Source organism: Lethenteron reissneri, chromosome 15 (genome assembly GCF_015708825.2).
Source record: "Lethenteron reissneri isolate LAM-NWPU_2019-01 chromosome 15, ASM1570882v1, whole genome shotgun sequence".
In the NCBI taxonomy this organism is placed as follows: Eukaryota; Metazoa; Chordata; class Hyperoartia; order Petromyzontiformes; family Petromyzontidae; genus Lethenteron; species Lethenteron reissneri.
Window position 1 is genome coordinate 7,171,383 of NC_083793.1, and position 15,109 is coordinate 7,186,491.

At 43.6% G+C, this 15,109-nt stretch overlaps 1 protein-coding gene across 1 annotated transcript in view; it reads right to left on the minus strand.

Moving 5' to 3' along the window:
• Positions 1–15,109, minus strand: part of LOC133342647 (ELKS/Rab6-interacting/CAST family member 1-like) — a 189,971-nt gene that overhangs the window by 69,396 nt on the left and 105,466 nt on the right. Inside the window, 1 exon segment of the mRNA XM_061551931.1 lies at positions 10,670–10,830. Within this exon segment, the coding sequence (XP_061407915.1) occupies positions 10,670–10,830 (161 nt within the window).

Here is a 15,109-nt window from a genome sequence, read left to right on the forward strand (position 1 = left end):
ATGTACAAAGACAATACTCTCCCCCTCTAGAGATTCGTTTAGCTAAATATCAAGTTTGTGAACAGAAATGTGTTTCATGTGCATATATTTATAATAATGTGACTAGCAAAGTATATGGCGTGGGAAATGTTATTGCAATTATTCTAGGAGCACAAATGTTTAGTGCAATAAACCCACCGTCAGATTTCTACAATTGTTTTGCACGTACAGAAAACAAGTTGCATTTTAATAAAAAGGCTAATTTTGGAGAGCACAGTAGTAACTACTCCTTCAGCGAGCACAATTTTACCAAGGCAAGAATTAGCCGGGTCGCTCAGAGGTCCGAGTTGGGACCGCTGACATCCTGGGTTCAGATCCAGGCAGCTGCTCGTCATTAAATAAAGTTCAGGAGTGTAATAAATTGATGATATCGGCCCAGTCAGCAAGGACTTCACAAAAAAAGCCCATGGTATAGAACATCGGTTGTTACTCATTTGACTAATAACAAAACATATAATAAAAACAAAAATTCAGTTTAACTGTCATATCATGAACATTACTTTCATAGATTCCCTCTACTTGAAGAGATTTCTAAGACAGCTCTGGGATATCTACTTCTGTGGGCCCTTCTCTGACGTGAAAGGATGCACTGCTCTGCAGGAGAATCTGAATAGGGACTTTGTATCATCACATGACACAAATAGCATAATTGTGGATTTTTTTTTACCAAGTGTAAGAAATTAAAACCACTGTGGGGTACATTGTAGAAAGGCATTGGTATTTACGTAGTCAATCCGACAAAATCAACAGCATGTGTTTTGGTGGCACGCTTTGCTCGCGGCTTTCAATTTTATTAGTTGCTAAGCACACGGGATTGACAAGCCGCGCGCATCGATCTGTTCTTACGTTATCAAACATTTTTCAGGATTATCTTACTGGGACAGAGAATTTCACAATGCAACAATATCATATGTTTTATCCTTCACTGTACTTGCGTGTAATGTAAACTGTGTAATTATAGCTGGAATTGTTATTACAAGTCAGGTTCTGGGCTCAATGGATTCCAACCGTTACGCTACACCGCGTAGACAAAACAGGAGGTTTAAATTGTGAACCTTCCTATTGGAACAGGACATTCTAAACAGAGACTGAAGTCCACGAACTTCCACCGCACAATGGGCTGAGATTATACCACACACCCACCTGTTCTCAAGCAACCACTGTTTATAGCTACCGTGAAATAGAAAAAGAACCGAATGTATCCATGGTGATGGTGAATGATATCAGTGACATTCTATAAGACAAAATAATACCAAGGACGCCAAGTTTCAACTGATAAGTCACAATAAATACTGGCAAACTGGTTGGCGGAAAAACCATAACAACTTTGTATGTTCCGCATCATTTCAATTTTTTACACCAATTGGAAGTGAAGGTTGCATGAGCTAACCCGCCAGTGAGGTCATACCAGAGAAGAAACAATGTCTTATATAGAATGTATCCTCCCCCCTCCCCGACTGTGCCAAAGGAATCCACAAATAATGTTGGTTATTATACACATATCTCAAGATGATGGCCAACAGTGTTACCTTAGAGGTCCCCACGTAAAATACAAATGTGCTATTTCCTCATACGGCTAGTGTGGGGTTTCAATGTTTGGCAGCGCCGTGTATATATGTAGGTTCAGGATACAATGAACTTTTAGGTAATAAAGAGGGAGGATTAGGTGACACAGGAGAGGTTTTTTTCTCGTATTGTCCCAAGCTCATTTCGGTTTTTAAGAAATATGGCTACGAAGGTTTGTTTATATCAGATGTCTGCTTTAAAAGTTATTTAATTGTAGGAAAAAATGTTAAATACCACCTAGGCCACACAGCAGAAATGAATGCCTCAGAGAGCCAAGGAAAACACTTGGCGCTCCCCGATGCCAAGCGCTTGGGACGTTGGTGGAAACTTTTCATTTTTCTTCTAACGCCACAGAGCCATTACCACTTTTCTGCGTAACCAGACACACTTGGCAATGTCAGGTTTCCGTTCATTTTTTGTTGTCGTTGCAAAGTTAAGCCTCTGCCATGTTTGCTGCCAGCCTAGATCATGCCATCACTGCAAACGCGGTTACATGTGCAGCAATGTGATAATCATAATAAATCGACTTATTAGCTTTTCCTTTCAGTACATAATACAATTTCAATTAAGCTCAGGCAGTCGCATTTAATCATTCTGGAGGTAAATTAATACGTTGACAAAATAGGAGTGGGTATTTTTTTTTTTTTACTCATAACAGCCCACCCACACGCGGACCGGGTGACATCTACTGAGGATTGCTGCCGCAGTTAAACTAAAGAGCAGCACGGTGCGCGCGTTGCCACACCGAAGGGTTTGTCACCAGCCAGCCGCGACGAATAGGCCAGCGAGAAGCACCATTTACCTTTCATTATTGGGGCCGCCAGTTTCAACACTTTTCAATTCCCACATCAAGTTCACCTCCCTCTAGCATGTGGATTACGTGTGTGGGTGTTTTTTTTTCCTTCTCTTTTTGGTTGGGGAGTGGTCAACCAGCCAGCCAGGAAACCTTTTCACTGAACCCTGTTCTGTATACCCAATCGCCGCCACATCTAATTTGGGCCAGGAACCTGCAAAAAAAAATGGGATATTCATTTACACCAGGAATATGCCTGCTACCGTACACCTTAAATTACATGTTAACATGTTTTTGTAACTACTACTGCCCTTGAGCTTTTTTTTTTACTGAGGTCGAATGTGGCTAACATGACAAGGGGTTTTCACCATGACCCCAGAGGTCATGTGACGGACACACACTGTGCCTTGCCGTCCTTGATTTATTATGGGGGGGAAATCACGGTGCTTTCTACACTGGAACAGTTAAAAAGCTGATCCCATGGTCTCATACTTCGTTGCTAATGATGTGTATTGGTCGGGCATCTTATTTAGCGAAATCCATTCGAAAGCAACTTGGATTGAAATGGAACAATCATATCACTGTTTCATCTTTGATAATAAAATTAATATTTTTTTAAATGGCCAAACAAAGCATGCAATTTGTACTTTTACTTCATTGCCAATTACAGACTAAAAATACCTACGATTTTAGTTAAATGCATGCACATCTAGGATGTGTGCTACATCTTAAAGGAGACAGCCAATGTCATGCTGGAAGGCTGTAAAATGACACAATAGATGGAATTCATATAAATAAACATATTCACACATTAAAGCCAGCCATGCTTAATCCACCAAGAGATGAAGATCTACCCCACAAGATGTCAAGTGACGGGAATTTTTCCTAAGACGCTTCGCCACGCTGGTCACCGTGGGCTGGCGAAGATGTTAGCCATAGCTTGGAATCGGGAAAAGGGTTTCTGGGTCTAACCGCGCAGTATGATAACCACTATGCTTCTGCACCACCCTTACCAAGCACATACATAATCGATGAAGGGCTATAGCTGCACGACCCACAAGGCAACCCACTTGTTACATCGCCAATCACACACAGGCACGGGGTGGCCTCCATTCATTCCCTAGCGTTCAACAATGGGTGCTCATTTTGGGTTGAATTGACCGGAGGAGAGGGTAGTAGTGGGATGGGGGTGGGGAGCCTTCACCTGGTGCTCATTTCATGTTGAGCTGACCTTGTGGAGAGAGCCTCACTGGGTGCTCATTTCAGGGTGAATTGACCTGTGGGATGCCCTCACCTGGCACTAATTTCAGATTGATTTGACGACACGGGAGACGCCGCCCTCGGCCCACCTCCCCCCGCTGAACCAAACGTTTCAGGCAGAGTTGACCTGGGTGGAGTCCTAGGCAGGCAGGTAGGGGTACACCTCGTTTCATTGGCAGTCGCGATGAATCCAGGGCTCTGGGAATGCTGCGGCGCATTTTTCACACGTCTTTTTCCATTCATTCCAAGCAGCCAAAGGGGGCACATTTTTTTGTGTTACCCATACCGAAAGTTCACGAAACATCCACAAATGAGTGGATGTTTTTTTTTCTCAGTGCAGCGTAACCATAGCTGTCATTAAGGGACAATCAAAGTCATGTATAATAACACATGCCAGTCGGCGTTGTAATTTGAGTTTTCTTTTTTACCCCCCCTTTCCTTGCGTTTGGAGAGAGGGGCAAAGCTTCACGCACCGAACACGCACGTGGTCCGGAGTCAGTGACCTCGCTCAGACCACACGTGAGCTTAGCCATGGCCCGGGGATTATTTTAGATTTTCAGCAGCCAGGAAAAAACAGAGCACAGCTGTTGGGCCCCGGAGCTGCTTCTCTGGAGGACTTCTAAAGAAGTACCACATGTTCGGCCGCAGCCCGTTTCTTGGTGTATATGTACGTAGGGTGCACGAGTCATGTTTGACCTCTGCGCGTGCGTGCGCCTCATATTTATCGTACCGGCTGCGGTGTTGACGAAACGGTTCCGAAATGCTAAGATTTTTAATTGGCTCCCCGACTAAGTCTTACCAGAGAGACATAAAGGGGTTGAATAACTTGATAATTTTAAAAAGGGAAAGTACAAGAAAGCTATTAAGCACAATTAATATTCGCAATATTCATACGTAAGTTTCAAGGTATACGTGTGCCAACTTTTTTGTATCCATTTTATTGGCAGGCTTATGGATGTTTTGTGGATAAGTAGCAGAAACTAAATTACAAGAAACCTATTAAGCACAATTAATATTCGCAATATTCATACGTAAGTTTCAAGGTATACGTGTGCCAACTTTTTGTATCCATTTTATTGGCAGGCTTATGGATGTTTTGTGGATAAGTAGCAGAAACTAAATAGGCTTGGGTAAAATATAACACGTCAATTAATTTAGAAATGTGTTTGATAACATAGCAGAAGAAGCACGATATAAGCACACGTCATGGCAGGAAAGGAGGATTTCTCGACAAATCTGGCTGCCGCCTGAAAAAGCCGGTTGTAATTACTGACGAAACGCCGTACTCAGATTGTAAATGTTGTGGATTTGCTCTCCTACACTCCGGCGTGCTGTACTAGTCAAAAATCGGCATGTTCTGTTTACGTGACAAACCTTACTAATTGGCTGCCTTGGTGGTGGCGGGTTGAACGACCCAATTATATTTACGTGATCTAACCCAAAGAAACCCTGTATTATGGAGCACACTTCATATAAGCACGCCTCTGATAGAGGTTACATTGCACTGGTGGGATGAAGATGATGAGCGACTCCTGATAAAAGCGTACAATTTTGATATAAGCACGGCTGGCCGTATTCCCAAGCGCAGTGCTTATAGCCAGCTTCTACTGCAGTGTGACTTGTGGTGTAGTGATAAGCACACTGTGCTACTATCAAAATCATCTGGGTTCAACACACAAGTTGTACACAACACTGGCGACAAACGGTATGTAGACCTGGCCTAGGTGAACTCAGCCTAAAATTAATGTGGTGCAATGTGTCAAGATCCAAGAAAGGGCAAATGAAAAAGGGCCTCTGCAGTGATAGCCTCACAAACCCCTCTTGTGCCATGTGGCCTCAACAGGTGCTCACTAACCACGCCAGCTCGGCTAAATCATATGGATAAATCAGAGGGGAAATAAGTAAAATAAATAGACTGTGTGTGCTTTTGACAGCCGGCCACGAAGAAAACAACATGTTTGTCATCAGTACTGCCCTGCAACAAAAAAAAGCCATCATCAAAAGCCACGATGAGTTCACTGCTGGATAAAGGCCTCTCCAAGCCACCACAAAAAAACCCGTAACAGATTGTTTATGTCTCTGACAACTGAAGAGGAGGGCCCATTACTTTAAATGTAAGCTTGTTATAATTTTTTTCTGCAATACGTAATGGTTAAGTATGACCATAGTGAGTGTTTGTTTTTAATTCATAAATTACAGATCATTGTCTTTTTTGCTTGGTAATAATTGTCACTGGAAACAACATTCGTCATTGTCTATACTCTGCCTTTGGAAATCCTGCTAGTGTGAGGTATCATGAGCACATATCTATTACTGAATTAGTTACTGACCTTTCTGCATTGATAGTCATCCCATGGGAAGGCCCTTTATGTATGGGTCATTTGTTCCTATTTTTTATGGTAGCAGAATCTACGGATTGTGAATAATGGTGCCTTCAAGACAGCTGTCACTTTTATAAGAATGACAAAGGAGTTGCGTTATAAAAACACACATGTATGGATAATGTTATTGCTCAGCGATGACTGACGTAATGCTAAAAAAAAAGAAATGCAGTACCACATGTTACGATGATGTATTATATACCCATCTGAGATTATCAAATTACTTCAGTTACATCCTCTGCTAAGGACATTACAGTCACCAAAACCTTTAAGGTTAACATGCCGCATGGCTAGTAGCGCTTCAAGCTGCAATCATAGCACAGCTGCAATCACAACGAGATAACCCAACAGTTTCGGTACTTCTAAGGAGATTAAACCTCACAAACATTGTATGTTGAAGCCATTTATCCTAAAACTTTGGCAAATCACCATGAATGTGCCTGATCCCATCTGACCTCTGATGCTTAGACAGGGTTGATGACCCTGGTTAGTACTTGGATGGGTGGCCATCCGACCTTGCCAGGGAGTAATAATAACAGGAATATTCATTTTTATCACACAAGGCCATCACAAAGGTGCTATGTTTCACAGGCAGAGTCACCAGTAATTTCACAGTTGGGGGCCATGTTGCCAAGTTTAATCACAATTGGGTAACTGCAGGTCATTTCTACATTTTCAAGGTGTTGGAGGAGTGGGGGCTGCAAGGTGGCCAGGAGATGCCAGTGCTGAGTGTTATACCTCCAATGTGTGGGTTTTCACCAGGTACTCTAATTTCCTTCCGACATGTCAAACATTTACAAATGTACTGGTCAACATCACAATGCAGGAGCCCCCTGACGAAGAGTTTAAGGCTCAAGTGAGGCTTTCCCATTTTTTTCAATGATTATTATTATTATTAAAGAATGACAGTTTTGACCGAGCAGTTTTTGCTCTGGTGCGAAATGCCAAACAGCCACTTTTGAGAATGCCCTACGTTGTTTCACTTTGAGAGCGCACTTGACTGAAAGGTTTGATTAACAAAGTCAAAAGGTGGAGAGGGAGGTATGAAGAGCACCTGCACACGTTTAGACAATGTGCTCATTTTACAATCGGAGGCCAGGGAGAAGAAACCTCTCCCACATCCCCCCCACCCCCAAAAAAATGGCACATTCCCCTTTCTAGGAATGCACACAATAGCACTGCGTCAATAACGCGCTCGCCGCAGTCAGACACGACCCATGGAAAACAATAGTTCAATTTTAATGTGCAATTTTATCGAGGGATTGTGTGTTGTCTTGGTGTGGTCTGGGACTGTTTTTGTTTTGCTGCCTTGCCCAAGATTGCATTTGATGTTGAGATATCAGCAGGACATGATGTACTTATGCAATTTGTACTCGTATACTTTACTCATTTTTATTTTGTGATTTGCTCAGCTTTCCTGTACTTTGCACTTCTCAATCGGTTTTTGCATTGTTTGTAGTTGTAACGTTCTGACCTGCCCCTACTGGATATCTGCGAAGAAGGAGCTGAATCGGCTCATCAAATTCTTCCAGTCCAAATAAAAATTCTGATTATGAAACACGGTCGGCCAGCGCAGGTTGCCCTCGAAGCGAGGCAGCGTGCTGTCGAGCAGGAGCAGCGCAGGCCCTTTCAACTCCATTGCTGACCTTTTCAAGTTGCCAGCAATACCGTAGGGGACGGGGGGGGGGGAGGAGGTGCGTGGGGGGGGTGGCGGTGGTGGTGGTCTTGCGAAGGGCTCGGAGCAGGGCTAAAGCTCGCCGCCACGTCACGGTAACCCCCGAGTAATGGTAACCCCCCCCCCATCCCCCGAGTCAAGCTGCGTCGGAATCAACTCACAGCTGGGGCTCAAGCGGCGGAGTAGTTGAGGGGGAGAGGGTACGGACTGACTCTTCCTTTGTTTAGAAAGTGACAGCGGAGTGAACGTTGGCGTGACGCCCACGCAAAGCTGCTCGTTTGCTCAGTGGGGCTTTGGGTTTGTTCAGTGTGGGTTTTTTTTGCCCGGGAGGGGTTAAGAGTGGGAGCTGGACGTGGCTGGGGCAAGAGAGAAGGAAGCCTGTAACAATTTCTAGAGGGGGGGGGGGGGGGTAAATACAAAAAAAGTATTCAAATCGCTGTGTTAGATTTCACGTTTTTATACTAACCGTATGAATTACCGAGCACTTAAATGAGTGCAGGGAAAACCCACTGGTAAGCACGCCGTGGGCTAGTGGGAATTTGGTGCTCTAAATGCAGGCTATTAGATTATGTGATTGTTCACAGGCATATTTGCATTCTATATGCACGATGTGCACATTATGCACAGTGAATGTTAACGGAAATTTTAATTTCAACATTTTCAAGAAATGTTTACTTTAAAGCAATATAACATAGTTGCATGTTAATTACACACCCCAATTTACTAATATATTTTGTACGTGTTCAGCTGATTTATTCCTTTCAATATTTGATCATTCTAATATGATCATTTACAACCCTTTGTCAATCCACTGTTGCTTAAAGGCTTCCCCACACCAGGTCATGCTGTGTTAGTCATGGGTGTTGTTTGACCATATTTCACACTGGTCAGTGCGGGTTGGTAAAGGAAGTAAGGTGGTGAGGTGGGGGGGCTCAAGACCAGTTTAAACTAAAACTATTTTTATTTTTCTTCTTGGTTCTTTCGGTAAAGTCACGTAGAAGGGAAATAATAAAATAATAAAAATAAAACATAATAAAATAATTCTCACGAGACAGCGTCTGAATGTCTCCCCGACAGACCTGGTCTTCACCTGAGGACGGCTGCTTGCGTTGTGGCCGAAACGTTGTGAGAATTATTTTATAATGTTTTATTTTTATTATTTTATTACTTCCCTTCTACGTGACTTTACCGACAGAACCAAGAAGATGAATCCCTGCAGTCACGAAAGCTTTAAATCGATATGTTTATTTTATTTTACTAGGTAAGGCCCACTGAGCTATATAGCTCTTTTTGAGAAGTGACCTGGCTATCACAAATGACAGCCCAACAGTGGCTGATCACGTGGACATTTACAGCAGTCAAATACTCTAAACGCATGTTGATCATAAATGTGGGGGGAAAAACCGGAGGACCCAGAGAGAGATCCACGCGACCACGGGAAAAACATGTAAAAACCAAATAAACAAGTGTGAGGGTCGGACTCAAACCGACGGTGCAATGTAAGGTAGTTAACATCTCGCTCCCGCAATGCCCCAGTTCAGATATCGTTCCCCACTGATGGATTTAAAGGCCAGAGCGCTAACTACTGCACCACCAATATCTCTAGAATTGTTGAAAATTGACTAAAAATATTCTAATGATTCTCATCCTTTACAACCAGGAAGACCGAGTGATCGAGGCTTAACCGACTGACCACCCAACAGTACCCTGTGATCGCTATGGCGCAATGCGACGTGAGCAACCGATCAGACAAGACCCGAACTCCATGCCAGCGTCGGCTTGCCGAAGCATTTGTGCTCGGTCACCCCATTTTGCATGGTCCTATCTGCACCACTCGGGCGGTTACAGAGAACATTAACACTACCATGCTTATTCATATTCTACCATGCTTGTTGGGAATCAGAAACATCTGTGACGCACGCTTAATGGTGCGGTGCATAGAGCCTCATTGCTGCTTTTTTTAAATAAATGGGCTTTGGTGACGCTCGTGATTTACGTGGAATGGGAGGTGGCCGAGCAGTTAAAGCGGTCGTGCCGAGCTGGCACTGTCGAGATCCTTGGTTCGAGTAGAAAAAAATCTGCCCTGAGATTACACCATGTTCTAAAGTGTAGCAGGTTGATGGTCTTCGCAGCCACTGGAATGACTGTCTGAAAAAAAACCATCGTATGAAATGTGGGGATTTCACTTAATTTGGCTTATTCCAGCTTTCAGAATGAAAAGAGAAATTCAGTTCCATTGAAATGCAGTCAACAATCGTTGAAAGGAATAAAAGGTGTGCCCTTAGTGTGGTTCAAAGAGGTTTCGTGAAGTGACTTCAGAAATAGTTAGTTGATTTCATCTTCCAGGGTTATTCTGACAGCATTGATTCGCGACAAAAAATCCAAATGGAATTTTTATCATCTCTTTCAATGCCACCGACTTGAATGTCATGGGGAAGCAATAAACAGAAAAAAAATCATGGTTAGCATCACTGCTAATGCTCGGGCTAGTAATTTCTGCAATAAATCCCAGTGGCCCTAACACTGAATAAGAAAAGGTAAGTTAATACTCCTTCCACTGGCACATCTGAGCCAAGCCAATGCGAGACCTTCACGGCATGGGTGGTTTTTTTCACTGGATAATTCCAGAGCTGAGCCAGAACCAGATTGTAATAATCTGGCCTCAAAAAATGTCTGAATCTGGCTCATGGCCAAGCAGGGCCAGGGGAAAGGACTATTATGTGTTCATCGTGTGTGACGTCAGTACAATTCAAACAAGGCATCACCACATCTACATGCGTCAGCAGCACTCTGACGTCACACGGCTCGGTTCTGCAGTGGAAAAAACTGGTGTCTCTCGAGCCGTGCCGGGCTGGCTTGGCATGGCCCCAGCACGGCTTGCCTGCACAGTGGAAACATAGGTTACAAGTGAGGGATGTTGTCAGCAAAGCCTGGGAAGGGTGCAGGGTGACTCACTTCATCTCCAGGACCTCCTCCAGCTGCCTCCTGCGCTCGGCACGTAGGTTCGTGAGGTGAGCCTCCTTCTCGGCCAGAGACTGCTGCATGGAGCTCAGCTTTGCTTTGGTGGAATCCAGCTCTTGCCTGGTCTTCTCCAGTACCCCGCCTGTGTCCTGAAGCTATAGGGAGCACGGTGGGACGCACACAAGAAGAAGGCCACAGTGTGCATTATTACAAGCCTATGACAGGGCACTGCAGGTCTGTACCTATTCAAGTAATTACATTTCTATTCATTCGAATAGGCCGTCACTCTGAAGACACACACACACACATCAAATTGGGGAAGTTATAATTGGTTATTAGTCATTTATGGAAATTATATGCACATGTAATGATAATATTACATTTAGCTAACAGTGAAAAAACAGGAAGCAATCGAACCGGGATGGTAAAAACGAGAGAAAAAAAATATATTCTTGAATCCTAATGTGACAAATCATCAAATAGCTCTGGGGGTTAATCGTAACCTATATACTCGTATCAGACATCGCCTAAATGTCCTCAAAATTCCTTTAGACATACACTTTTTCATTTTTAGTTATAGTTTAAATGCAGGTTTAGCCCTTTACATATTTATGAAGGTGAATCATTACATATAACGCGATTGTCTGCACGATATCTCCCATTTCGTGCATTCGCAAATATTTTACACCCATTATGGAATACGTTTTACATCTTTTATACAGCCATTTGATGGGCATCGCCGTGACTAGCAATTTTACTAAATGCACGCGAGCTGCATGCGTTTCGTGCAAGCTGCATCGCGCGCGCGTAGTCCATTGTATGCTGTAGCAGACCCACACACACGTCATCGCGAGCAGTCGGAGCACGCCACCGCTACACATGGAAATGGGCTCCGCGCGAGTTCAAATTCTTCCGATGCCAAAATTCGCGAAAGTTCCCACCTCGCACATTTTTCGAGATCTCAAGTGTGCGATAACAAACATTTTTTGCTTACAACAACTAATAGCCCTGCAAGTGTAATAATTAGGGGTGTGTATTCTCTGTGCGTATGCGCGCGTCCGTATGCGGCGCATGTGCGTGTTCGTTTTTTCCTCTCCAAAAAACGCGAGTTCAAACATCTGGTTAAGTCCATGATCAGATAATTTGAGTTCAATTCAGTGCATTTTACACGTGGACATGCTAAACTGCAAACAGAAGAACAAAAGCCTGACTCTGCGACCTCGTGTTTAGTGACAGGAGAAACGCTCGGCAAGTTAATGCGGCACACCTGGCATCCCGGCACATGACGTAGAATGTGGAAAGCGGAAACAGATTAATAGTGCGTGAATAATAAAACGAAAAATAAACAAAACACTGACACTATGGAACTCCCGAAATACTATGGACGAGTAGAAATAAGCAATGTGTGCTCAACCTATGAAACGGATGGCCGAAATGTACTGTTTAATATAAAGCATCCTGAAAATGTATTGTCCATCCTACGAATCTGTAACACGTGGACCACCCTGTACGGTCTATGGGAATACACTTTGCTGTCTAACCAAAGAATTGCATCTCTGCTGAGCCGGGCTTGCTTTGTGTACACAAGTGGGGATCGGAAAGTCAGTGGCCTAACACAGAAGGCGTTGTAGCACAATCCCCGTAGAATGTGGGCTGCAAATGTTTCGATCGCCTTCATGTGTGTCTGCCATGGAGGGGGGGGTTGCTTAACCATACTTCACTACGCTGGTCAGTGCGGTTTTGTCAAGGTGGGAAGAGGCTCGGAACTGGTCCAGATATCGCAGATGTGAGCCGTAGCCGGGAATTGAACGTATAAAAGTGTGAAAAGCAAAGTGCACTTACCATCGTGCATTCTTTAGCAATCGTAAACAGAGTGATGGCTTTCCGATGAGAAATAAACGCATTGACGGATTCAATTCCAACCTCTATGGCTCATCAGCATGGTTCTACTACATTGTGGGGACAAAAGAGGGGAGTGTAAATACGTGCATTATTGGACAGTGATTCTATGTTCCCACATCTGCCTTCACCAACCCGCACTGACAAGTGTACTGCACCACACTGGGGGCCAGTGTGGGTTTGGTGGGCAGGGGTGGGCGGGAGTTCAGATATCACTTGCCACTGACAATAACCATGGCCAGGAATAGAACTCAGGTGACCAGGCTCATAGCTTGTTATTTGTGATGTGGAACTTTTGGTCAGCCTGTAACTTTGCACGACTCTGCAAAGGCCCCCCCCCCCCCCCCCCCATTTTCCTGACATTGCTTCCTTTTCTCAGCTGTTGCCTTTGCAGTTGTGGGCCTCCAAATTCTTTTGATATCAGATTCATAGCACCCCCATTAATATACGGCACTTTTCAAACTGTGATGGAAATCGTGGTGCGCTTTTAACATGCAGTGCTGCATCTTGACATATGGAAAGTCACAGTTGCGAACAGAACGAACCCAAATCAGACGTAAAACTTGAAAAGCCCAGCGCAGCGTGCGGCCGAAACGCACGCAGAGTCGATTTTTTTTTACATTTCGCACAGGTGCGCCATTTGCTGCTGTTTCTCAAATTCAACATTTTTAAAAGAAAAAACACAAGTTACAAGCTGTGTATATACTGTAGAAGTCAATGTTTCAAGCAACAGGACTGGGTGCTGACTGATTTTCATTCTAGCGCAAGTTTTTTTCCATGCCAACACAAAAGGCCCATGTGATGCCGCGGAGCAGAACACGTCAATCACGGGCGCCGCGACTTGCCGCCTTATGGCAGCTGCCAGTAATAATGATGCATTATGGGTAGGGCTACAATTGCAGAGTGGTACGCAGTTTACTTTTCATGCAAAGTTTGTGCACTTTTTTTTTTATCTCCCCTCGGGTTCACAATGCAGCGAACGCGCCGGGTCCTGGGAAACGCCTCCCAGTGTGTGTTGCTCATCAAATACGGCGAAAACTGCAACAAAAAATGTTTTTCCTGGCCGCAAAACATACATCTTCTCTGTTTAATTAAACGTGCAATTTCAGCAATAACACAACTTGAGGCGGTGAAAAAGCAACAAAAAAATAACAAGTTTGGCTTTCTCAGCGGATGTGTCCGGTGCTAGTTTTGGCCAACTTCGCATAGTTGCAGGTTACACTAAGCAAACCAAAAGGGCCCTTCGTTTTTGTAATTCCCGCGTACTCTCAGGCCGGGGTGACTTTACTATCCTCATTTTTCCCCAGCCAATAACCGTAACGGGCTTCTGCGCCATCAGCTGCATCGCAGGCCTCTTAGCACAGACAGGCCTGGTTCGTGTAATCTTTCCTAAACGTGTGCTTTGCTCATCTTTTTTTCCCTCTCTCTCAATCTCATGGCAGGGAAAATCCACAGTTAAACATGAAACATAACACCCGACTGAAACAGAGCCAGGCCATCGCTGTGCAAGGATTACACTATTGTCGTTAGTGACGGGTAATTATGTTTTCCAGGCTGAAACCAGGCAGAGTTTTAAAACTGTCCCAATGCTCTCGCTCCTTAAGCATGGGTAAAGTTTGCTGAACGGGGCGAAGAAATGCAGCCACTTCTAAAATAACGCACGTCAAACTGTGTGATCACCTTCCACCTACTCTCGTGTGTTCGCTGCGCAGGCATTACATTATAACGAGGGGTTGGAAGGTTGCCAACGTTCTCTCTATAAAAAGAACAAGATACCCAGAAAAATGGTCGCCACACATGTCCAAGAAAATTTTAGGCCCTTTCACTCGTAGAACAAGGATGAAAAATGAATCTGCTTTGCTCTTGCAGCATTAATAATATATTTGCCGTAAAAATATATGCGCGAATAAAACGTTTTTTAACCACACAATATAGGAAAGCAATAGTTCTCAATATGTCACGCACTGTTACCTAAAATGCCACACCATGTATCAATATCAATGGCAACATTGAATTCGGTTGCAACGGAGGTCTTAACTCGAGCCGTTGGACGAGCATATTCAAAATATACCCATTGTCACACGTTTTCAGAGTATAAAACATTGCAACTACGTGAATGGAATTAAGTTTTTCTTCTTATTTTCATAAAAGATGAATTATTTCGATTTAAAGCTTTCGTGACTGCAGGGATTCATCTTCTTGGTTCTTTCGGTAAAGTCACGTAGAAGGGAAATAATGAAATAATAAAAATAAAACATATTTGATTTTATTATCTTTTATTTTTATTATTTTATTACTTCACTTCTATGTGACTTTACCGAAAGAATCAAGAAGATGAATTATTGTAAAATGTGCAGCATCCATGTGTTTCTAAAATACAGGTTTCCTCTTCGGTCGTTTTGTAAAATTGATGTATATTGAACTATTTCCGACAACATAACTCAGCGTAGCCAATGGGCAGGGAAATAAATTAAATGTTTGTTCAGCTTCTTCTTCAGAGGAAACACACAATGAAACACTTTACCCCCAGGCATT